Source organism: Trachemys scripta, chromosome 4 (genome assembly GCF_013100865.1).
Source record: "Trachemys scripta elegans isolate TJP31775 chromosome 4, CAS_Tse_1.0, whole genome shotgun sequence".
NCBI lineage: Eukaryota > Metazoa > Chordata > Testudines > Emydidae > Trachemys > Trachemys scripta.
This window is the reverse complement of record NC_048301.1, coordinates 126065968-126090672: the sequence shown is the minus strand read 5'-3', so window position 1 is coordinate 126090672 and position 24705 is coordinate 126065968. Positions and strand designations below refer to the sequence as shown.

General features: G+C 51.2%; 1 protein-coding gene and 1 long non-coding RNA gene across 3 annotated transcripts in view; one reads left to right on the top strand and one right to left on the bottom strand.

The window, feature by feature from the left end:
• MDFI (MyoD family inhibitor) overlaps window positions 1–20663 on the top strand; it is a 42290-nt gene extending 21627 nt beyond the window's left edge. For both annotated transcript variants that reach the window (XM_034767349.1, XM_034767350.1), the window contains exons 3-5: window positions 3933–4151; window positions 17180–17449; window positions 18768–20663. In XM_034767349.1, the coding sequence (XP_034623240.1) occupies window positions 3933–4151; window positions 17180–17449; window positions 18768–19024 (746 nt within the window). In that variant the 3' untranslated portion in view covers window positions 19025–20663. The remainder of the gene's footprint in view (window positions 1–3932; window positions 4152–17179; window positions 17450–18767) is intronic.
• Window positions 10996–14352, bottom strand: LOC117875850. Its single transcript, XR_004645365.1, has 3 exons — window positions 14157–14352; window positions 12179–12405; window positions 10996–11701 (listed from the first exon to the last, which is right to left on the bottom strand). It is a non-coding gene; the product is annotated as an uncharacterized LOC117875850 (long non-coding RNA).
• Window positions 20664–24705: the final 4042 nt, after the last annotated feature.

Below are 24705 nucleotides of genomic sequence, written 5' to 3'. Positions count from 1 at the left end.
TAGTTAGGCTGAAAGGCTCAAGGATCTTCAGCTGTATTTTTCAGCCAGGTGAGCATCACGCATGTGTTTGCCTTTCCTACCAAAAGCTCACGTGCCTCTGTTGACTGTCTATCTAGGTGCTTATATTGCCCACATCCATCTCCGAGCACCTCACCATCCTGAATGGATTTTATCCACTCAACAGCCCTGTGAGGTGGGGAAGGGCTATCCCCATTCTACCAATGGGGAGCTGAGTTAACCATGCAGGAAGACTGTAGCAGATTTGACTGGGAGTCAAATCGAGGTCTTTCAAGCACCGAGCTCATGCCCTATCCATTGGGCAATCTTCGCCACTCTCTTTGTTAGATAGCTTTGTGTGTACGAGGTCGCTCTCTTCCCCGGCTTTTTTCTCCATCAGCCTCTCGGAATCCGCTCTAGAGTCAGTGCAAAGAGTCCCGCTGACCCCAGCAGACTTTGGATCAGGCCCTCCTCCCTCATGTCATTATGGCCACTATAATTATATGTGTGAGGTCTGCCTCCCTTCCTCCCCGTCTGCCTCCTGCCCTGTCTGCCTGCATGAAGGATCTCTTGTTATCTTGAGTATAATGAGGGGTCCAAGGCCTGCCGCTCTCTCCCCGCCCTCTGCCCCTGCCCGGCTGTGTGTAGGACCTCTTGCTATAGTCAGTGTAATTATGGGTGCTTGGTCTAGCTTTATCCTCCTAAGGTATAATTTAGCTTTATATAAAGTGTGGTTCCGCCCCGATGCTGCTGCACCTCCAGCCCCTGTTGTGTAAACGGTTGCTATTCTGAGAGATAAGGGAGCATGGGGGAGGGTCAGAGGTGGATAGGCCAACTGGGAGACCAGTGGAAGAAAGTGAGGGGGACTCGGCAGAAAGGGCCGTCTCTTCACGTTCGCAGGATCTCCAGCGGCCTTGTCTGCACGAGAGGAATGACCCGTGTCTAACATCACGCGATCTCTCTAACATGCCCTGCATACAGACATCAAAGCCGTCTCGGGTGCTGCAAGCCGTGCCTGGCTGCTGTAGGGTTCCCGCCCACCCCCAGGGCTAACCAGGACTGAGGCTGAACGGTGTCCGCTCCACCGTGTTTTGGCCCGTGCGGCTGGAAATCCGTGTCGCGTCACAACAACAGAGCCGAATGAAGTCCTCGTCGGGCTGTCCCACAGTGCCGCTCTGGCCATCAAGCTAACCCACCAGTCGCTCATGTGCCTCATTCACCATGGGCCCCAGACAGGTGGTAAGGATGAGGCTGCACAGGGGGGCTGGATTTGAGGGGGGGTCCATCTGTCAACTCCATTGCATACCTACCGACACCCCTGCCTGATCTTGTTCCCCCATCTGGACAGAGGGACCTGGAGGCCTGCCTCACTAAGGCCTTGGCTACACTTACCAGCTAGTTTGACGGCTGGAAATCGAAGTTCTGGGTTCGACTTATCGCGTCTAGTCTGGACGCGATAAGTCGAACCCGGAAGTGCTTGCCGTCGACTGCGGTACTCCAGCTCGGCGAGAGGAGTACCGCGGAGTCGACGGGGGAGCCTGCCTGCCGCGTGTGGACCAAGGTAAGTTCGAACTAAGGTACTTCGACTTCAGCTACGTTATTCACGTAGCTGAAGTTGCGTACCTTAGTTCGAATTGGGGGGGGTAGTGTAGACCAAGCCTAAGGCTATATCTTCCACCAAGTGCTGAGGGCTGCATGTCTGGTTTGTCCAGCTCCTGTGGGCCAGCCCCTTTGACAGAGACCTGCCAGACAAAAGCCAAGCCAAGGGAATCTCAGGAGCCTGGCAATCCAGAGGATTCTGGCTGAAGCTGGGATATGTGACAACCAGCTGCTCAGTCTGTGTGGGTGCGAAGGAGCTGTACCTTTCCAGCAGGCTTCGGGAGCAGGTGGCGTGTGCCTGATGGCCTCCTCCTCTTTCTCACTGGTCTCGCTGTGCTGCGGTAACCGCTCTCCCACGTTTCTCATGCAGCAGCGTCTTGTGGGTGCCAGCTGGGACTGCGGCAGCATGAGCTGCCTGTCACTCAGTGCCCTCTTCCTCCCATCTGGGATCGCCCTGGTGAGATCCTCCTCAGAGCAGCGCCCTTCTAATGCCCACTACGGTTCCTGGGCCCTTCTTCACGGAAGTGCCCAAAGCCCATGCCGGCAAAGACTCCCACAGCATGGGACTTTTTATTCACCCCTGTGATAGGATGCTGCTGTGAGAAAGCAGTGCAGTCTGCTGGAGTCCCAGTGAGCTTCCACACAGCAGTGTCCTATCCCTGCTGGATAGAACCCCTGGCAGTGTGAGCTTCCCCACAGCAGTGCCCTCAGGGTTGCTAACTGGAGCTCTTGTAGCATGGGCTTGCTCCCAGCAGTGCCCAGGCAGGACTCCAGTAGGGTCTGAGTGAAAATTTCAAATATTTTTTTCTACAAATGATCATGGGAAAAATACCCATGTTTCCAATTTCATAGCAGGCCGCTATGGATATGACTGCCCTGTCCACGGCAGGGAGCCTCCTAGTCCAGGTCGACAGATTCGGGCTCATGCTACCACACTAACAATAGCTGGGTAGGTGTCGCCTTTTGGGCTGGAGCTTGGGCTCTGGAGCCTGGGGCGGGAAATAGGCTTCAGGGCCGGAGCCATAACGTCCAAGTGCTGTCTACGTGGGTACTTCCAGAGCGCTCGGGTGAGCTCTGCAAGGCCAAGGCTGGGAGCTCGCTGCCAAGGGCAGCATATGGGACAGAGAGGTTTTGCTTTTCACAGGGTAACCAAACGGACCTCAGACTTTGTGACCATTTCGAATTGCTGTGCGTCTTCCAGGAACAAACTGACCGTCACGTGCACACGGCATTTTAACATTAGAAAATAAGCAGGGGTTGGATTTAAACAAAATCAAATGATGCACCAGCCTGTTTCTGAGTAAAACACCTGAGAAATGTTGTATGATTTTAAAATTTGAATTGTGAAAACCTGGTGGGATTTTCAAAATGATGTTTATTGAAGTCTTTTAAGTCATGATTTGAGGACTTCAGTATCTCAGTTAGAGGTGAGGGGTCTATTCCAGGAGTGGGCGGGTGAGGTTCTGTGACCTGCAATGTGCAGCAGGTCAGTCTAGATGATCATGATGGTCCCTACTGGCCTTAAAGTCTAAGTGTCTTATTTAATGGTTTGTCCAGCAGTAGCGCCTAAGGGCCCCAGTCACAGACCAGGAGCCCATTGTTCTAGGCACTGTACAAACACAGAACACGATAGTCCCTGCCCCCAGAGAATTCACACGTACTCAGCACTGGCCTGACTCTGTCCTAGCAAAGTCAAGGGGACTTTTACCATTAACTGCATCAGGGCCGCCCACATGATTCAGGGGGCCCGGGGCAAAGCAATTTTGGAGGCCCCTTCCATAAAAAAAAGTTGCAATACTATAGAATAGTGTATTCTCGTGGAGGCCCCTGTGGGGCCCGGGGCAAATTGCCCCACTTGCCCCCCCCCACCTCTGGGCGGCTCTGAACTGCTTGAGGAGCAAAGTCGGACCGTGCTGAGCACTTCTGAAAATGCCACCCAAAATGGCCAGATCCTCAACTGGTGTAAATCGATGTAGCTCCCTTGGCGTCAATGGAGCTGTGCCTGTTTATGCTAGCTGAGGATCCGGCCCTAGGCTTCTTAACTTTCTTGTGAATAGTGTGCCCAGGCTTGAATCTGGGAAGCCTGCTGCCTTTGCACTGTTTAAGGGTTGTGAAGATGGAACGAATGATGGAAGAGGTGTCTCATTGTTTCCTGGTACTCCCCACTCAGTCTGTCTGATGCCATCTGTTGTCTCTGGTCTTATATTGCAATTGTAAGCTCCTTGGGGCAGGGACTGTCTATGTTCTGTCTTTGTACCGCACCTAGCAAGGTAAGAGCCTGGTCCATGGTATGGTAGCACATATAATAATAATTAGAACCTTACTGTCTTTCTCAGATCAGGAGGAGATCTCGTGCACTTCCTCCACGCAGAATCCAGCGGTAGCACCGCCTGCTCTGTGCCACATCCCAGCCCCTCACCCTCAGGCCCCAGCAACGGAGGAGAAAGAGAAACCGCCAGATGACGACAAGTCCCTGAACTTCCTGGCAAATGGAACAGCACCACCCAAAAGTGAGGCCACGTCAGAATTCATGGTCACTCCCGAAGCTGTGACACGTAAGTCTCTGGTATCAGGGAGTAGCCGTGTTAGTCTGTATCTACAAAAACAACAAGGAGTCTGGAGGCACCTTAAAGACTAACAGATTTATTTGGGCATAAGCTTTCGTGGATAAAAACCTCACTTCTTCGGATGCATAGAGTGAAAGTTACAGATGCAGGCATTATATACTGACACATGGAGAGCAGGGAGTTACTTCGCAAGTGGAGAACCAGTGTTGACAGGGCCAATTCAATCAGGGTGGATGTAGTCCATTCCCAAGACTAGATGAGGAGGTGTCAATTCCAGGAAAGGAAAAGCTGCTTCTGTAATGAGCCAGCCACTCCCAGTCCCTATTCAAGCCCAGATTAATGGTGTTAAATTTGCAAATGAATTTTAGTTCTGCTGTTTCTCTTTGAAGTCTGTTAGTCACTATCATTGAACAAAAAAACTTCAGAAACTTCAGGTGTCAATTCCTTTCCTGGAATTGACACCTCCTCATCTAGTATTGGGAGTGGACTACATCCACCCTGATTGAATTGGCCCTGTCAACACTGGTTCTCCACTTGCGAAGTAACTCCCTGCTCTCCATGTGTCAGTATATAATGCCTGCATCTGTAACTTTCACTCTATGCATCTGAAGAAGTGAGGTTTTTACCCACGAAAGCTTATGCCCAAATAAATCTGTTAGGCTACATCTACACTACGGGGGGGGTCGATTTAAGATACGCAAATTCAGCTACGTGAATAGCGTAGCTGAATTCGACATATCGCAGCCGACTTACCCCGCTGTGAGGACGGCGGCAAAATCGACCTCTGCGGCTTCCTGTCGACGGCGCTTACTCCCACCTCCGCTGGTGGAGTAAGAGCGTCGATTCGGGGATCGATTGTCGCGTCCCGACGGGACGCGATAAATCGATCCCCGAGAGGTCGATTTCTACCCGCCGGTTCAGGCAGGTAGTGTAGACCTAGCCTTAGTCTTTAAGGTGCCACCAGACTCCTTGTTGTTTACATAAGTCTCTGCTTCTTTTCCTTGGGTTCTGCTGGGGCGGGGGCAGCATTGGGGGTTTGGCTCCTTGAAATCACGATGGTACCTCTCCCCTCACTCATGGGTTCAAAGAAACCCATAAACTATTTGGGACTGGGACTGTCTTTTCATTTTTGGTATGTACAGCACCTAGCACAATAGGCCTAGTCCCAGGTTGGGGCTTGTAGGAAATACCGTAATACATACAAAAATAATGTCAGAGGCTCCTAGCAAGAGTGAGCACTATCCCTGTTCTTCCATTATCCTCCCACTCCCAGATAAAAGCAGGGAGCTGTATTTTTATCCCCCACACTAGGATGTGGCGCTAGTCTGGGTGGCGAAAGTCGGAGTAGCATCCAGTGAGGGGGTAATTGCTGCTGCTGTTGTCTGTAGCGTTAACCTTACCTGCCAAAGTTATACACAGGGACATGTGGGAAGAAAAATGAGGAACACGCCTTCTAACTCCTGTGAAATGCACCAGACGGGGAGAGCCCCCTAGAGGGAGAGAAGGGGGAAATGGGAGGGGTTTTGCTAACATTACAGATGGTCCCTCCTACACCGGCATGTAGGCAAGTTAAGTAACTAGGGGTTGAAGAAGTGGCGGGACCAACCTGCAGGGATTGTGGGTTTAAGGCTAAAGTGCATCTCTCTGACTGCCCCAAACACAGCTAAGGGCACAGTAGGGCTGAGGATCTGCAGTTCCCACATGAGAGACGGGTCGTGTCCTTTGAGAGAGATCTGATACCAGCAGCTCTGCAGAGGCACAAGACAAGGGGGGCTCATGCATTGGGGGTACAGCTCCGCCGGGGTGGCAGTGATGAAAGCCGTGGCATAGGCAGGTCGAGAGCGTTTTTAGCACTGTGCTGTCGAAATCCTGCTCTGTGAAGGGTCAGATGACACAGTGGGAAGATCGCCAGAGTTCTGTCTGTCTGTGGCTATGCTATCGATCTGCAATCGGAGGGTCACTGCCGCTCAGGCAGGCGTAGCCACGCTAGCTTTAATCAAGCGAGCACAGCTGCGAATCGCCATGATGGCATAGCCACCGGTGTGTGCTGTACAGGCCCACCCATTCCCCCTGGGTGTGTACTTGCAATGCTAGTCTGTGCTGAAGCTGTGTTGCTGGGGCTTCTGTGCTGTTTTTAGCTTTGCCCGTTAATTAGGGGAAGCTGCAATCGTGCTTTGGAGCGCAGCGTAGGCATAACCTCTATCCATGCGCCCACTTTTGCTGGGGCAGCGCCACCGTTGCATTATGGGTCCCATTTTTGCCAGTGCAGACAACCAGCTCTATCCCCTGTCCCCTGAAAACACCAGCTGAGGATTTACAGCAGAGCTGGATCCAGGGGCAAGCCACCCCCACTGTGCCTCGTGCTGAAGGCGAGGGAAGGTGGTTTAGCAAGTTTGGGAGAAAGCAGGCCAGTCCCTTGCTGAATCATTAGATCTGTTCTCTCCCTGCCCTCGGACTGCATCCCTGAGCCTGGATTTAAGTGTCTTGCCCTCAGTCTGCCCCGTAGGCACACAACAGTAAATCCCCTTTCGTTGGATAGTAGTTCAGTAGAGTCTTTACTTTTCCAGGGACATGAAATGGATTGAGGCTTCCTATTGGAAAGCGGGACGGTGGGAGCTGAGGCTCTGAGTGAGGTTGACAAATTGCCGGTGGTGCAGACTAGCGGGTAGGACGGAGGGCAGCCAGGGAAAGGATAGCGAAGTAGGGTTGATCCTGATGGATGGACAGGATGAGAGTACGTGGAGTGAAGAGATTACGTGCTTCCTGTACTGTAACTTGGAAACCTTGCAGGCATCTGACCTTCTGCACCTCTCAGTCACTCTGCTGTACTCTGCCGGGGGAGCAAGTTCTCAGCCCTCCTCTCTTTGCCGCGGATTGGCTCACACATGATGCCTCCGCATCAGCCCCAGTGCAGTCCGCCCTAGGTGGCTTACCTGGAAAGAGAGCAAGCTCCCTCTGGAGTGGATGAACAACGCTAGGGCAGTTGACAGGTACGCAGGCTGTGTGTGTGTGGAGGGGGGGGGGGGAATCCAGCCTCATGCTTCAGGGTATCATCAGATTGCAACAGGAGTCAGGAAGAATTTCCCCCACTGAATATAGCATTGGTTAACTGCATTGTGATGAAGTTAAATCTTTCCTCTGAATCTCCAGGCATGCAGCTGGAAGGATGATATTGGACTGGACGGAACAATGATCTTAGGTACTTATCTGGCCCCCATACCATAATATCTGAGCCCCTCGTAATCTTTAACGTATTGATCCTCCCAGCACCCCTGTGAGTAGGGGAGTGCTAGTATCCCCATCGCACAGGTGGGGAATTGAGGCACAAAGGCAATTCCTAAGTGAGTTAGGTGCCTAAGACCCATTGACTTTCAATGGGAGTTAGGTGCCTAGCCCACTGAGGTGGCTTTGGAAATCCCATATTAACTGAGTTACCCAAGGTCACACGGAGAATCTGTGGCAGAGCAGGGAATTGACCCCTAGATTAGCACCCAGACCCCTGGCCCATTCTTCTTTTCTGATCTAATCTGATCTAATGGGTCAGGGGGGAAACAAGCAACCATGGAACTGGATTTGTTTGTGTAACTTCTCACCTAGCACCAGGAAACCTGAGCTCTAGGAGTGAGGCTACTTATGTGCCTTAACCCTCAATGAAGGGTCATTCAGGTTTGGAACAGGCTGTTGAATCACCATCATTGGAGGTTTTTAAGAATTGGCCAAACCTGTCAGCAACGACAGTCTAGGTTCACTTGGTCCTGCCTCGGTGCAGCGGGCTGGGCTCGATGCCGTCTCGAGGTCCCGCCCAGCCCTGCGTTTCTTTGATGAATTTATCTCTTTCCAACAGCCACACCAACTCCGTCACTCTCCAGTCATGCCGCTTTATGGGCTAATGATGCCGGAGTGTGTGACAACCAATCAGGGTGGACCTTTGAACAGACACTTCACATTTACCATGTGGGGATTAAATACAGTGAAACCTGTTCTACCGGAAGCTGCCATTAAAAAGTCGTCATTTTCCAGCAGTTACCCCACACTGCTATCTGAGACACCCGCGTAATTCACTGTGCTTCGAATGGGAAGTAACGGTGGTATCTTAGTAAGGTGGGGAATGTTTGTTTTAATTATGACCTTTGCTAATGGCCAATCAAAAATCCCTTGTCAGGAAGATGTGGGTCTTTCCCTAATGATGAAGCAACGATGAACTGCAAATATCTTCAGGCTTTCAAGACCTGGGCCAAATTTCAAAGACCTCAGGTCTGATTTCCAAGTGCTCAGGACCCAGAATTGGGGCCAGATTTTCCAAACAGTTCAGTTCCCTTTTAGGTACGTAAGTAAATAGCCAAAGTTTTCAGAATTGCTCAGCACCCAATGTGCTGAGTTATTGGGAAAGTCTGGCCATCAATGTCACAATGGGAGCAGCTGGGGGCTGAGTTCCTTTGAAAATCTACTCTGTGGTGCAGGGCAAACAGATCTCAGGTGTATCTTGATGTATCCCCCTGTGGATAATACCAGAGGGAGGTGAAATGATGCATTCTGAAGTATAGGAGAGGTTAAATTATCCGAGAGTCAGCACTTATGGGAGAAGGCAGGGAGCTTTGGGAAGGGGGCTTTGGAATTGTGTCTTTGTTCCATGATCCTGGTATTATCCCAACGTTGTGAGGGACTCAGAAAAATGACCTTCAGCGAAATTGATTGTTCTTAAAACCTGGTCTTAGCAGGAAGAGACACTGCTGTGGTCAGATCCTCAATCCACTCAAAGTTCCTGATGACATGACTAGAGCCAAATCTACATAGTGCTAGGAGCTGCTGAAGGTGCCATCTCTTGTATAGGAATTAAAATCAAGGTCCTGGCCTCTTTAGGCCATTAAATATCTAATACAATGTCCCCAAAATAGGGGTGATAGAAATGGTCCAGGAAACCAGGACTAACTGGTTAATTGCATTCTAACTCCCTAAATTCTCCTTGAACTTGCAATTGGATACGAGACCCTCCTGGACTCACTTGTCGTGTAGTGTTGCACTGCACTGTTAAACAGCTGTTGCATTCCTCCCCAGAGGCGGCTGCATGTCGGAGGTAGACTGTAGCCATTCTTCCATCTCCTTTTGAGTGTTTTGGGATCCTTTGTGTGGAAAACCGCCCTATAGCTGTAAGATATTATTACTAACTCTGAGGGGAAATTCTGGCCTGGCTTCTCTGCTGCTCAGTGCTTGTCTGAATCAGGGAATGATTTTGATTTACAAACAATTTAATCCGAGGAATGCAAAGAAACAGAGAAAGCCAAACCATGTACACCAGGCACTTTTGTAAACCCTGCCATTTTCAAAAACATTTAACGACTGAAGCTGTAGAATATTTGTGGGGAGTGGCTGGCGAGGCATGTCTGAAAATTCCTGACCCGTGCTTCTGACTTTCTCTCTGTGGACTGCATCAGATTCCTGGGCCCAATGGGCCTTTCTTGCATCGGATTGAGCAGGAGTTTTGAAGCCTAGCATATTGGAATCATACTGGACCATGCACTGCTAGACTCTGTCTACACCAAATGAAGGTGGGGACCTGGTTCCAACGGGGCAATAGAGACTGTTTCCCCGTAACTGGGTGAAAAAGATTAGTGCATTAGAGGAGGGAGTGTAATCTAGAGGATGCAGTACTTTGCTAGAAATTTGGAAGACATGGGTTCAATTCCCAGCTCTGCCTTTAACCTGCAGCCAATTCACTTCCCCTCTCTGTGTTTCTGTTTAGACTGTAAGCTCTTCAGGGCAGGAACTGTCTCTTACTTGGGGTACCTTCAGCACCTACCACAATGGGGCCTGGATCTTGGCTGGAGGTCTCTCTCTGTGCTACTGTATGATAAATAATAGTTTAGTCCAGCTACAAGTAGGCTAAAAGTTGCAAAAAAATCAGGGGACAATCACTGGTTGTAACTGGATTCCCTGGCTCTGGGCTTGAAAGACTTCTGTTTGCTGCAGTGGGCTTTGGACAGGGTTGAACTGAAGATAGGGCCTTTTAGAGGGGCAGGGCCCAGACAGTTAGAGTCTGGCAGGACTGCACCCTCTCGAACACTAGTCTCATGACAGTTTGGAAACACACCCGCCCACCCCAGGAGCTATTGTATCTTCTTGTCTCTTTGACGACGGGAGAGATGCCATTCTAACAAATCATGCCTGGGGGAAGAGCCGGGAGACCAGCCTCCGCAGGGAGAGCGTGTTGGGAGAACTGGGGAAATGGTAAGGAGCAGCTGGGAGCAAAATTCTTATCAGCTGAGGCCTCACCTTTAATTTTCTGATTTAGGGATTCACCACTATGTAATCTCACTTGTGCCCCTGCGGTTAAGGTCATGTCAGCGCAAACCCATGTTCTCAGGGGCGGATTTAAACTCAGCTGTAGAAGTTCACTTGGAGTTTGCGCCAAGGATACAACCCAGTTCGGGGGGCAGCTCTGTTTAGCCGGTGTATAAATGTATGTCCATGTGTAGCTATTTTATTACTATGCTAGCACTGAGAGACAGGGGCCCTATTGTATGTAATAGGCGCTGAACAGACACACAGTATTAGATAGTCCTTGTTCCAAAGAGCTTACAGTCTAAATAGACAAGGCAGAAAGGAAATGGTGTTATCCCTAGTCCCTATACAGATGGGGGTGGAGGGGACAGAGTTAAGGGCCTGGTTATCAGAAGTGCTGAGAATCTACAGCACCAGCAGAAATTCCATCCTTTAAATGACTGGTCTAAGATGACACAGGGAGCCTGCGGCAGAAATGGGTGTTGAATCCAGACAAGACCATCCTTCCCCTCAACACAGAGCTGTTGATCTGGTTTGCCATGATAACACAGTATAAGAAAAAAACACACCCAAAATACGCAGTTTATGCAATTAGGGCACCTCGATTACATCTTGTACAGAACAATGCTGGTTTAAACATTAAGGAAGGAACTTGCGGAGTGATTAAGCCAAGCTAATGAGGCTGTTTTCAAAAGCAGCCACTGATTTTGAGTGGCCGCTTAGACAGTAAGTGCCTTAGGGCAGGGACCCTGTTTTTGTTCTGTGTTGATACAGCCCTTTGCATAGGGGCATCCTTCTCCGGGACTGGGGCCCAGAGATACTATGATAATAGGTATGATGATATGATAACAGGTAATAATCATCGAAACAGCAGTGGGGCCTGTCAGAGGAGCCAAGTGCCTCCTCCCAATGACGTCAAGAAGAAATGTGTGGAACCAGTCCTTCTGGAACCTGGAACCCTAAACAGCCTCAAAAATGGTTCCTTTTTCTTCCCCTGCAAACGTTTTTTCCCCTAGGCCATTATCTTTGGGGCCATGTGATCTTTGGGGCCTGCTCCTGCTTCCCCCAAGCTCCTCAGGGGGGGGGGCAGGATCAGGCCTTCATTGTGACAATGGGAGAGCGTCTAAAGGTTTCCTGCTTTGGAGAATCAGCTGAAAGTTTGGATCCCGCTCCTCTCCGTCGGTGTGTACATTCAGGCTGGGGATCTCTCAAGGACAGGTGCTCGTGTGCTTTCAGGCGCTTCTCCTCCTAGCTGGAAACTGAAAATGAAAATCACCCAGCACCTCAAAGAGGAAAAGGTTGGGGAATGGGAGTCTGATTTAATCCAAGCTCAGTTTGTTCTTTCTTTCATCTCCTCCTCTTCCTTCCTATCCCCTTCTCACCCCTCCTCTATCTATCCCCCTCCTTCTGGATCACATCGCCCGGTTGTTTTCACCTCAATTTTCAGTCCCGCTTTTCCCAGCATGCTCTGCCATGGAGCCTCTCACACAATCACCCTCCTTTAGGATCCAGTTGCTTAAACTTTCCCCCCGGCCTCGTTCATGCTCTAAAACCAGCCTTAAGCACTAGTGACTGCCTGGGACTGCCCCGCCCCCATTCTGTGTGGGACGAACCTGCTTTGCAAGCCCCACTACTTCCTTGCCAGCCATTTCCCCATTTCTGCTAGCCAGACGAGTGTAGCGCTCGCAGCCCTGCTGGGATACCCAGGCTGGGAAAACAAGATGCTGTTTTCTTACCTCCATCGATTTTATTTTTGCCTGCGAGCGGCCTGGCATTCTCGCCAACGTGAGACAGAAGCACCTTGTGTTTGGACGTCTTGCTCGATGCAGTCCTGGCCCTTCTCATCCCTGCAGTTCAGGCTCCCTGTCCCACTGACGCCCCGAACAGAATGCGGCTACTGTTCCCCGGCTTGGCTCCAGGTGCCTTTGCCCTCAAGCCTTTCTGCTGAATCATCACTTGTTTACTGATGAGAGAGAGAGAGAGAAATTCAAAGTTTGGCACAGACAACGGCAGGCAGAGTTCTATTTATTTGGTTATGTTGCGGGCCGGGGAGATTGATGATTAACCCTTCCTGATCTGGATTCCAAATCCTGTCTGTGGTCGATAACCAGGCCAACTAACCACGCATGGGGGGGAAGGCAGGATTAAACTATTCTCCAGATTCCCCCACATTGCCTTGTCTGGCCACGGCAAAGTACAGACGAGCAGCCCTTTGGCCCCAGCTAGGGAGATTCGCAAGCCTGACTTGTTTCTGCAGAATGCGAGGACAAGAGGGAGTCGCAGCTGAAGCAGATGTTTGTTTTCCTCCCCTTTAATGTCCAGCCAGAGGTTGTGGATCCCTTTAATTAAGGGCATTAATTTGTTTGGCAAGAGATCCACAACCCAGCTTTCTTACCGGGCATTGTCTTCTCAAGCTCCCTTCTGACTTTCAGCCCTGGGATTGGGGGGGAGGGGGAGTCCAATGTGAACACACAACTCCTCCCTGAGGTCAGCAGCCCATTTGTGGCCCTCAGACAGCTGACCAGCCTGGGCGGTGTCTGTGCTAGCCTTATTTTGGGAAATCACCCTGTGGGGGCAGCTGCTTTGAGGGTTGTGCTAGCGTAGTTCAGTCCAGGGTAGTTTTGATCCAGGGTGTCATTTAGACCCTCTCTGAGCAGGTGGCATCAACGCAGTGGTCGCAGCCCAAGTCCAGCCACGTTACTGCCATCAATGGAGCTGAACCAGTGGTGGTCAGCGCCTCCACCAAAGGACTAACTTCATTATTTGGTAGCAGCAGTAGGCTTTTATCCTTTATACGGACCAGGTTTTCAGAAGAGCTCAGCCTCTTTGGTGTTGAGCTCTCTTAAAAACCTGCCTTCTGGGCTCTCTTCTTTCCCATCACGTTGTCATGAATATCTTATATGACCCCGTCACCATAGCAATTGAATGCATTGCAATCTGGGCTGGGTTTATCCTCACAACCCCCCTCTGAGAGGGGACAGGGCTATCACTGAAGCAGAGACACTAAGGGACTTGCCCAGGGGCACACAGAGCAGGGTGAGAAACCCAGGTATCCTATGTCCCAGGTCAGTGTTCTAACCACTGGGCCATTCTTCTACCATAGGACTCCACTCGCTCGTTCCTTTATTTTCCATCCCTTCTCCTCCCTCCTTCATGTCCCTCTTGCTCTACTATGTCATCTTCTTCTGCATCTCTCTCTTTCTCCCCACCACCACCCTTTGTGCCTCCCTTTCCCCCTCCCTGATGTATCAGGCCAGATCAGCGTAGCTAAGCCAATGGGGCTGCACCGAAGACACCAGCTGAGGATCTAGTTTCCAGGAGCCTCCCGTCTCCCTGTTTCATCTGTTTGAGGTTGGGGTGGATTGGGGGCAGAACATGAAGGCTGCCTCCGCAGAGGATTGTCTGGTTATGCCAAGAAGGGATAGAGCCTCACAATCTGGAGATGGCCTTTGCTGATAGCCCTCCACAAAGGGTTATAAGGAATAACCATCATGGATTCGTCAAGTACAAATAATGCCAAACCAAGCTAATTTCCTCCTTTGATGGGGTTACGGGCCTAGTGGATGGGGGGAAGCAGTAGATGTGATCTATCTTGATTTTAGAAAGACTTTTGCCACAGTCTCGCATGATATTTTCATAAGCAAACTAGGGAAATGCAGTCTAGAAGAAATTACTATAAGGTGGGTGCACAACTGGTTGAAAGACCATACTCACCGAGTAGTTATCCATGGTTCGCTCTCAAACTGGGAAGGGGTATCTAATGAAGTCTCATGGGGGTCAGTCCTGGGTCTGGTACTATTCAGTATTTTCATCAATGACTTGGATAATGGAGTGAAGAGTATGCTTATAAAATTTACGGACGGCACCGAACTGGAACAGGGTTGCAAGCACTTCGGGGCACAGGATGAGAGTTCAAAATGACCTTGACGGATTGGCGAATTGGTCTGAAATCAACAAGATGAAATTCAATACAGACAAATGCTAAGTTCTTCATTTAGAAAGGAAAAATTCAATGCACAACTACAAAATGGAGTATAACTGGCTAGGGGGTAGTAAGGCTGAAAAGGATCTGGGGGTCATAGTGGATCACAAACTGAATGTGAGTCAACAATGTGATGCATTTGTGAAAAAGGCTAGTACCAGTCTAGGGTTTATTGACAGGAGTGTCGTATGTAAGACACAGGAGGTAATTGTCTTGCTCCATTGGCACTGTTGAGGCCTTAGCTGGAGTATTGTGTCCAATTCTGGATGCCAAATGTTAGGAAATGTGTGGCTAATTGGGAGAGAGTCCAGAGGAGAGCAACACACATGATCAAAGGTTTAGAAAACCTGAAGAAAGGTTAATAAAACTGGGCACGTTTAGTCTGAAAAAAGAAGACAGGTAAAACCTAATAAATCTTCCAGTATCTTAAGGACTGTTACAAAGAGGACGGTGATCAATTGTTCACCATGTCCATTGAAGATGGGACAAGAAGTAATGGGCTTACTCTCCAGCAAGGGAGATTTAGGTTAGATATTAGGGAAAACCTTCTAACTTTCAGGGTAGTTAAGCTCTGAACCAGGCTCCCAAGGGAGGTTGTGGAATCTCTGTCACTGGTGGTTTTTAAGAACAGGTTGGACGAACACCTGTCAGGCATGGTCTAAATTTACTTGGTCCTGCCTAAGCACTGAGGGCCGGACTTGGTGACTTCTCGAGGTCCCTTCCAGCCCTACATTTCTGTGATTCTGTGAAAGGCCTTTAAGCCCAGTAGAAATGGCCTCCCCAGATACCTTCCAGGAAGAACAAAAAATGGCTTCAGGGCTCTCCCGTGTCTCCGTTCAAGTAAAATTCTCCCAGATGGTTCCATTGGACCAGGGCTGTTTAATGTTCTCTTTATAAAAATTCCCCCTAGATGGGCAGAGCCTTAAGCAAGCCCAGCTGGATTGTACTTTCCACTCAAACATCTTTGCTGGACTTAGCCTTGTCTACACATGGGCTTAACTGCATTTTGACCGGGCGGAAATTTCCCCTGCCCATTCCTCCTCCCCTCTAGAATTTACTTATTTTTCTACCAGCTCCAATTATGAGCTTTGTAAAGAAGTCACCTTATTTATAGTGTTTGCTGTCCATGTTTGCCAGGAGATTGGCAAGCCTTGCTGAGGCTGTCAAGCACAAAGCCTTAGATGTTTTTTTGTTCCTCATACAGCCTCCTGTGGCCCAACTGTGAGCACACAGGGTTGGGCTGTAGTTTAAACCTGTTCCTAATTGATTTAAACTAAATAGAAATTAACCGGGGTAAGGGGCGGTTCTATTTTTTTTAATGACACTTTACCATGTATTCTCCTCCCCTCCACCCCCACCATGTTGGTAGGTGAGCTTGCTACTTATCTGATGCACTGGCAAAATTTGTGTCACGCTCTCTAGTGGGCCATTAGAAGCTAGCAACCTAATACTGCTGCCAACACAGGAAGCTTCTCCTTAAGTTAAAGGGGCAAAGGTCTGTGCTGTGCTGTGGTGGTGACAGTTGTGGGTTCAAACCCTGTTGATGGCCCATGGCCAGGAGTGGGTTACATATGAACCCTATTCATACAGGCCAAAATGTTCCCCCTGGGGTTCCTAAACTTCAGACACCCTGGAAAAGGTCTTGCCTTACTGAACATCAGTGGGAGCTGTGGGTGCCCAGCACCTTTGAAAATCCAACCACTAGTTTAGATGCCTACATTTTAAGGCACACCTGTATGAATAATGTTAGTCATCCTTTTTAATTCCCTGGGAGAAATGTCTCTCACAGAGACTGCTTAGGTCTTACATCGCTCTCCATCTGGTGCATTATTCATTACTCTTTATTGTGTGTATTATGGAGGGGGGTAGCTCTTGTGGTGTTGTGTTATGGAGGGGGATCGGGGCCCTTTTGTACTAGACAGCGTGCACACATATAATGAAAAAGTGGCCCCCACCCAGAAAAGCTTCCAATCTAAGAGCTTAATGGATGAATGTCTTGCTAGGTTTCTCTGCCTGTACCTGTGCAGTTAGTGTGTGATCTTGTGCGCAACGGCACCTCTGCCTGAGGAGATGATGGGGGATACGTGAGTGGTTGGGGCCAGCGTGTGCATGTTCCAGATTGTGAGCTACGCCCCTCTTTCCTGTAGCCCCCTGTCCCTTCCAATACTGGTCCAGGTCAGGATGTGGGAAGACCTTGTGTGCTGGCACTAGGGAATGGGGGCTGGGAGCTAGAGAGAACCACAGACTCTGTCTGTGTCTACACTGCAAACTAAACCCAGGCTCTGACTCAGGTTTGAGCCCAAGCCCCATTCCGTCCACACACAAATCAGTCTGATGAGTCAGCAAGCTCTCAGGGCCTGGGTCCTAGGACGTGGCTAGGGGGGTGGGTCAGAGCCTGAGTCCCGCTGTAGTCGAGTCCAAGCCCTGTCATTTAGCAGTGTGGACGCAGCTCAAGCCGTAGACCCAAGTCCAAAGGTCTGTGTGGCGCAGCGTGGCTGTGAGACCGGGTTCAGCAATTGTCAACCCAGCTTTACAATGCAGTGTGGATGCTGAAGCCTGGCTTGGAAACACATCCACAAGCCAGGGTCCCACACACCTGGGTTCAGAGTGCAGCCAAGACACCCCCTCTGTGTCCAGCAGCATCAGTAAGAATTCCCTTGATATGCATTAGAGCCAGGACCGGTCTTTTCTCTGCCATGCGGGATGCTCCTCTGAGTGCAGCTCTCTCTAACACACTGCTGCCTCTTGCCCACAGGCCAGCCCCAGGTGCGAACACCCCTGCGGGGTCTCCAGCCATCCAGCCCCATGGACTGCACCCCTCTGCTGCAGAACGGCGCCGGGCGTGTCCCGGACCCAGGCGGCACAAACCGAGAGGCCGGGAACGGCGTCCTGGGCTCGCTGCCCAGTTCTCAGAAGCCTCATCGGAAGCTGCAGTCACACTACTCCATCAACAGCCAGGGCAGCAAGAAGAGCAAAGGCAGCTCCAAATCAGCCTCCTCTCAGATCCCTGTGGAGGCGCAGCAAGGTACCGGCTCTCCCTGCCCCCGCACCCAGCTCCCCAAATCCTCCATGTCCACTAATGGGAACAAGAGCTACAATGCTCGAGCGAGAGATGGGAGCGCCCAGCTTGAAAGGGGTGATGCCCACAGTTACTGCTTTGCGCCGACTGCCCCTTGCTACCGTTCAAGCCAGGGAGCTGTGTGGATCCTGGTCCGATTCCCCCACATTTTCCCTATTTGCTCTGGGCTGGTCTCCCCCCTCCCTGCCAGGTCCTCTGCCCCACCTCCTCGTGCCTAACGCTGGTCCTGTTAGTTCTGGGATCCCCTGTCCCCTAATCTCATGACCCTTGCATAGTTTTGGATCCCCTTCAATCCCAGTAATGTCCCTCCCAGCCCTCCAGTAATCTCCTTCACTAAGGGAGAACTAAGCCTCACACCTGCCCCATAGATTCCAGGACCTGCTCTTCCCCCTCACGCTGGCCTTATATCTGCCCCATAGATTCTGGAATGCTCTCTTCCCCCTCACGCTGGCCTCACACTTGACCCATAGATTCCGGGACGCTCTCTTCCCCCTCACGCTGGCCTTACATCTGCCCCATAGATTCTGGAATGCTCTCTTCCCCCTCATGCTGGCCTTACATCTGCCCCATAGATTCTGGAATGCTCTCTTCCCCCTCACGCTGGCCTCACACTTGCCCCATAGATTCCGGGACGCTCTCTTCCCCCTCACACTGGCCTTACATCTGCCCCATAGATTCCGGGATGCGCTCTTCCCCATCCCTACATCCTCCCCTCCCACCCCCATTTTAAATGAATCAGCCCATTCTGGTAAAGCGCCGTCTGTTTCTCACTGCTGACCTTTGGCGAGTTCTTTTTGTTTGCCTTCAGGTTTCGGTCTGCCTAGCTTAGGGTTTTATACTGCTGCCCATCACCATAGTATCTGGGCACCTTCCACACAAAATCGTCAGCAATGGCCAAGATCCGAGAGGATTCCATGGAGTCTCTAAGCTCCCCGGGCAGCACTGGTTGGCCCTATAGAGCCATTCGCAGGCCCCACCCTGCCTGTGTGTCTGCAGAAGCCAAAGCCCAAATAACCAACCACCCTGAGCCCAGCAGCCCCGGGCTGGTCTCAGATCTCTGCCCTGAGATTGTTTGTGGTGGTCTCTATGGAAGCTGGGATCTAGGGGGTTAAATCTGGTACCCTAAAATGCCTGTTGGGAACATTCCCATCCAAGCCCTGGGATGGTGCTGTGCCAGGCAGCGTCCGTGAATAACAGTATCATTCATTTCTGTCCTCTCCCCCCCACCACACTCCCTCCCTGGCTCTGCCATCCCCCTCCTCAGATTGCTGCGTCCACTGCATCCTCTCCTGCCTCTTCTGCGAGTTCCTGACCCTCTGCAACATTGTGCTGGACTGCGCCACCTGCGGCTCCTGCAGCTCCGAGGACTCCTGCATCTGCTGCTGCTGCTGCGGCTCGGGGGAGTGCGCCGACTGCGACCTCCCCTGCGACATGGACTGCGGCATCGTGGATGCCTGCTGCGAGTCCGCGGACTGCCTGGAGATCTGCATGGAGTGCTGTGGCCTGTGTTTCTCCTCCTGAAGCGGGGCGGGGGCGAGGAACCCAGAGCCAAATCCCTCGCCCAGGCATAAACTCGAGGGGACGGGGGTGGGGCAGGGGTGCCTTGGATTGGGGATCCACCCCCACCCCGCCACTCATTTGGCTCTTATTTTTCTTGACCTGCCCCGCGTCATGTGTTCGGAGGATCCTGCAGGTTTCCTGAGCCTTTGAGAGAGCCACACGGGAGATGGAAAGGGCAGGAGTCCAGAGACCCCAGCAGAGCCGGTAACCTGAGGCTGGAAAGCACCTGGGGATGGGAGTCCCCTCCTTAGAGCCATGGGACAGCGGAAGATTCGTTGGATACCTGCAGGATCCAAACTTTCTTTCTCTACCTCCCCCAGCGCTGTCCGGCTTGGGTAACCCCAAGCGGTTCACGGGGGAATTGAGACAGCAGCGTGGCTGCTTCCTGCCACCTGAGCCGAGAGCAGGAGAGCAAGTCCTACGCAGAGACCCTGAGCTGCCTTGCTGGGCCAAAGATCAGACATGCACCGAGCCACCGGCTGTCTGAGGAATCAGCGAATGGTGCCACCCCACTGGCTGGCTGCTCCAGTGCCCTGCTGGCTGATAGCTGGCATGTTGTAGCAGCACGAGTGGCCCTTGGCTGGCAAAGAAAAGTGTACCAGGTGCACTGGTGCCAGCTGATTGGCAGCTATTGCAGGAGCATCCATGCTGCTAGTTCAAACTACGGCAAGGGCGTGGTGCCTGCTCGCTGGTATTTTAGGCACAGGAGTGCCCGCTAGTTTGCAACTTGAAGGAATAGGCTGATGTCCCCTGGTCAGCAGTTAGATATCGTGAGCCCGCAGGGGGATTGCAGCTGGCCTGCCAGCACCCAGAGTACAAAGACAGGACTTTTTCACAGAGGTCCCACAGGCCCGTCTAACCTCCCGCCCTGTGGACTCGGACGATGGGGCCCAAGACGTGGCACAAAACGCATGCACCGGCCTCATCTCCCACCCCAGGCGGGAAGCGGTGGCTATGGGCAGCAGGGTGTTGTGAGCTTCAGGGGGCTGGCCGGGGTGGGAGGTTGGAGATCGAACGCCTTGGCCTCCCTTTGCCGTTGGAAGTGGCTTCCCCGCCCCCTTCTCGGTGCTGAGGAAGACAGGCAAGTGCAATAAACCCAGCCGGCTGCTCCCTTGTGACCCCAGCACTTGGGCTATCGCATGCGAGTGTGCGTGCGCGCGCACGCATGCTCACACACACACTTGCATGGAGCCTTTTCCTTAACTGCCCCTGTGATGGCTGACAAAGGATGCCCAGAAAAGCCTTCCCCGCAGAGAAGCTGCGTGTCCATGCACAAATTGGTGGAGAGAGGAGATTCCAGACTCTCCTTGTTGTGAAACGCCTTCTTTCCTGGCCTTCTTGTTACAGGGGAAGGACAGAGCTCTCCAGGCCTGACTTGAAGGTGCAAGCCACGCAGCAGTTGGACACTGCGCCTGCTCGGAAGGCCTCCGGAGGGCCAGTGGCTCCAGCTCTCTCTCCCCCGACCTATACCGGCCTACCCTGCTTGGGCCTTCAACTGCAGGGCAGGGAGGAAATGCGCCCTGCAAAGGCTGGGTGGGGGGTTGTGAGGTTTTGTCTGTTTGATTTGTTACTGTAAATAAAGATCTTCCTGCATTTCTGACCCCCGACGTCTCCTGTGCCATGTGTTCGGCCTGAGGCAGCATCACGGGACCAAGGCTGGAGCCCGGCAAATGTCCCCCAGGACAACTTTGCCCCCCACCATCCTCGGGGCCTTTGAGCAGTGGTTCTGTCCCTGCTTAGGACAGGGTCGGGGATTGAGTGGGGCCTGAGTAGCAATCTGGAGTGTGTCCTCCTTGTTCTCTCTTCAGGGACATGAGGGAGGCTGGACACAGAAGCCCGCTGGGATTTATCCCTCTGGGTATCATGCTAGGGGTATTAAGGGAGAGCCCTCAGGGCACAGAACTGCTGGTATTTGTCCCCCACTTTGAGACAGGGTACTGGGATGGATGCCTGCTTAGATATCTCTTGGGGTTCCTCCCCATGGTTCCAGCTAGACACTTCCATGGGTTGTTCCACTGGATCTGCCTTTGTTAGGGTTAGGAAACTGCCACACAGAAAGGTGAACTGGTTTTATGGAAGCCAGGGAATAAGCATCCATTCCTACAACACGGCCCACCCCTGCAGCCTGCTTTGCAGGCTCTGAACCTCTGCCACTTCACCCACCTCTGGGGCTGGAACGCAGCAGCTGCTCTGTGCGACGATGCTTCACGACAGTGTTTTCTGAAGGAGGGGAAGCCACGAACAGTGGCTGCAATTAAAACACCTGCCACGGGAACGTGGGGAGGCAGGAGATAACAGGATTGCCAACCCTGAGCATTCAAAAAGCATGAGCCAGTCCCCCAAAATCATGAGATTAGCTTAAAAATCGTGAGTTTTCAATTATACATTTTGAATTTGTTTTGTTTGCCTTCTGGGGTTTGAGCCTGTTTTCCAGCTTTTCTCTGCCATCACAAGGGCTAGAAAGTTTCTTTTAAAAAAATGCAAGCTGAATTTCTCACAAAATCACAGGACTCCAGGACCTGGAGCTTTAAGGAAAACAGCAAATAGTGCAAGACTTGCAATGAAATTGCAAGAGTTGGCAACACTGACCAGGACACTGGGGTTAAGACCCTGAATTCTTGAGAAAAGGGCCAGGGGATAAAGATCACAAGCATGCTGAAAGACAGCCCCTCCAACAGCCCCTAATACCTTGGTAGGGACGTTGGATCATTCAGAGGGGAGAGTTCTCCCTACTGAATCCCCCACACCACTCACTGGATATTCCTTGGAGATCTCTGCATATAGCGAAGTCAAAGCCTAAAGGTAGCCTGGTTTCACGTTCATCTCGGGGAGGAAACACCAGGCCAAATGGGTCAGTTGGCCAGAGTGACACATGCTGGTTTTGCACTCTGGGCTGCTTGCCCTCTGGGGATAAAGTTTCAAGTTAACCAACTTATTTTTAGTGCTGACCTAAGGCAGCACTGAGCCCGAGCCTCGCAAAGTGAAAGGCTACACGTACACCAAGGGCCTGATCCAAAGCCCATTGAAGCCAATGCAAAGCCGCCCCTTGATTTCGGTGGGCTTGGCGGCAGGAACAGCCCCTGAGTCTGGGCAGAACCACTCTGCAAGCCTATGGAGCTAACCCCCAGGCTCGGCCTGGACCCTGATCCAATCCCGTCTCCGGTGTAGCAGACAGAGGCTCGGTACAGTCTGTGGTGGGCTAGAGAGCCCTCCTCAGCTCCACAGTACAGCACCGGGGTAGAACCGAGACGGGGAAAGGTGGGAATGGAATCTAAGAGGAAGGCAGTTCTTGCTCCTAGATAGGGTGACCAGACATCCTGTTTTTAAAGGGAAGTGCCGTTTTGGGGGACTTTTTCTTATATAAGTGTCTATTACCCCCCCAACCCCAGTCCCGTTTTTTCACGGTTGCTATCTGGTCACCCTACTCCTGGAGAGCCTCCTCCAAAGTCCATTGAGGTAAATGGGAGCCTGTCCACTGGGCCCTGGATCCTTGGCAAGAGGGGCCAGGACAAGGCCTTTCCCCAGCCCCCCAATCCCCGGCCTCACTTGTGGTGCTAATTAGTGACTGCTGGCAGCTCCCGCGCTCTCCCCTCAGCCGGCCGGCGTGCCAGCTGTGGTAACCAACTCTGCCAGAGACGCTAATGGGGAACAGATTTCCCCAGCGGAACCGGGGCCTGCTGTCAGAAGCACAGTGCAGGCTTTTGTCTGACGGACGGATGAGAGGGGAGTGGGAAAAAGCACATACCACGCTCTCTCCTACCCCACACTCATCCCCACCCTCCTGTGCCTCTCCTGAGCTGTGCACATCTGCATCGCGTGCTTCACGCCGCTGTATGCAGAGAGAGGCATTTACGCTCTGGCCAGCCCCGAGGTGGTGTAAGTTATCTGTTCTCAGATGGGAGCTTAGCCTGACCGCCTTGTGTCCAAACTGATTCTTCCTGTGCACAGGATTAAAAACCCTGAGCCTGACGTTGTAAAAACAGCATGCACACCAGCCACACACCCCGACACACGTTAACAAGAAAGAGGCCTGATTTTCCAAACAGCTCAACACGCTGGGACTTGTGCTCTGTGGCAAGTACATCACCAATTATGGGTGATGAGCCCTTGAAATCCTGTCCCCCTAAATACCTCCCATTTGACTGTGTTCATGAGCAAATGGGATCCTATGGCAAACGCATACACAGCCACCTTGATTTATCTGCCCCTTAAATAAGTGGCTTAAAATTCGTGTGTAAGGGAGGGGAGTTTGGTTTCTCTGAGTGGTGGGGAATGATGTATTTCTAAATGTATGTGCTGTTAACACCTACATACGCTATAGTGACGGCTGCACTAGAAAATGCAAATAAAAATCACTGCTCACTGGAGCTGGGCCTAATCGAAAGTGAGGCTAAATGCTGAAAAGTGACACTCTAAAAATGGCCTCAGAAGCACAGCTGGGCAAACACGGAATTTTCTGGGTCATTGGCAATTTGGAAAAGTCGAAGAAAAAAATCATTTCGGGGCTAAGGCAGTGTTTTGTTTTGACAAAAGGTTTCCTTTTGATTTTGCCCATTGTTTCACGTTCTTGGATGTTTCTTTAATAATCTTAAAGGATGTTTTGAAACAAAACCAACAAAACCCAAGTGTTTCATTCTGAAAACGTTGAACGTTTTGATTTTTTTCCCTGATTTTTTTTGTTGTTGTTTTGGTGTCCAAATGAATAATTCCATGAAACTGACACGAATTTGTGACACGTTGCAGTGTTGCGAGAGCTGCCTTTTTTGCTGAAAAAAGTTGTGTGTGAAAGATTTTCTCCCGGCTCTAATCAGAAGGCTCCAAATGTATTGTGTCTCTGTGACTCCAGATCAAATCTACTTAGCTTACAAAGAAAAATGCTGTTTGTTTCCTACCAGCCAGCCCTGCACAGAGGCAGGCTGGCCTCTTTCCTTCTCACTCCGATCCAGCAATCAGAACTGCTGACAGTGCATGAGCCATGCGAGATACTCCAGCTCACACCCACCCAAAGCCGTGCCGACTCCATGGAGTTTACAGGAGTAAAGAACAGTCAACAGATCTGCTTGTGAATACATATCGGTTCACTATTGCAGTGCAACCGGTGTCGTCATTTACATGTGTGTGAAATGGATGTTAAATGCTACTGCTCTCCTTTGGTGGCATTTAAAACCCATAGGTTTAAATGATGACACGAAGCACAGAACAATGCTGAATTAACACCACAGGGCAGCATTTCTGAGTCAGGAAATGTTCTTTTTAGAGCGCCAGGGTATAAAACCTGAGAGGACATGCCTCTCCCCAGCTTGTGTGCACCACTGCAAACTCAGCATGATTTCTCCCTCTTATCCCAACTCTCTCCCACTTGATCTGCGTTATACTCTTTCTGCTCTTCTCCTTCTAGCTCCCATCTTGGGTTTTCTTGTTCCTTTCTGGACTCATTTTCAGCTGCGTCCCTTTCTCCTCCTCCTCCTTTTTAATAACAAGTTGCACTTACCTCGCACTTTTCATGAGAAAATGTCAAATGTCTTGATGAAAGAGGGTAATGTTTATTTTTTACAGATGGGGAAACTGAGGCACGAAGCAGTTGGCCAAAGTCACACCAAGTAACTTGGCCGAAGTCACACAGTGAAACAGCGGTACAGTCA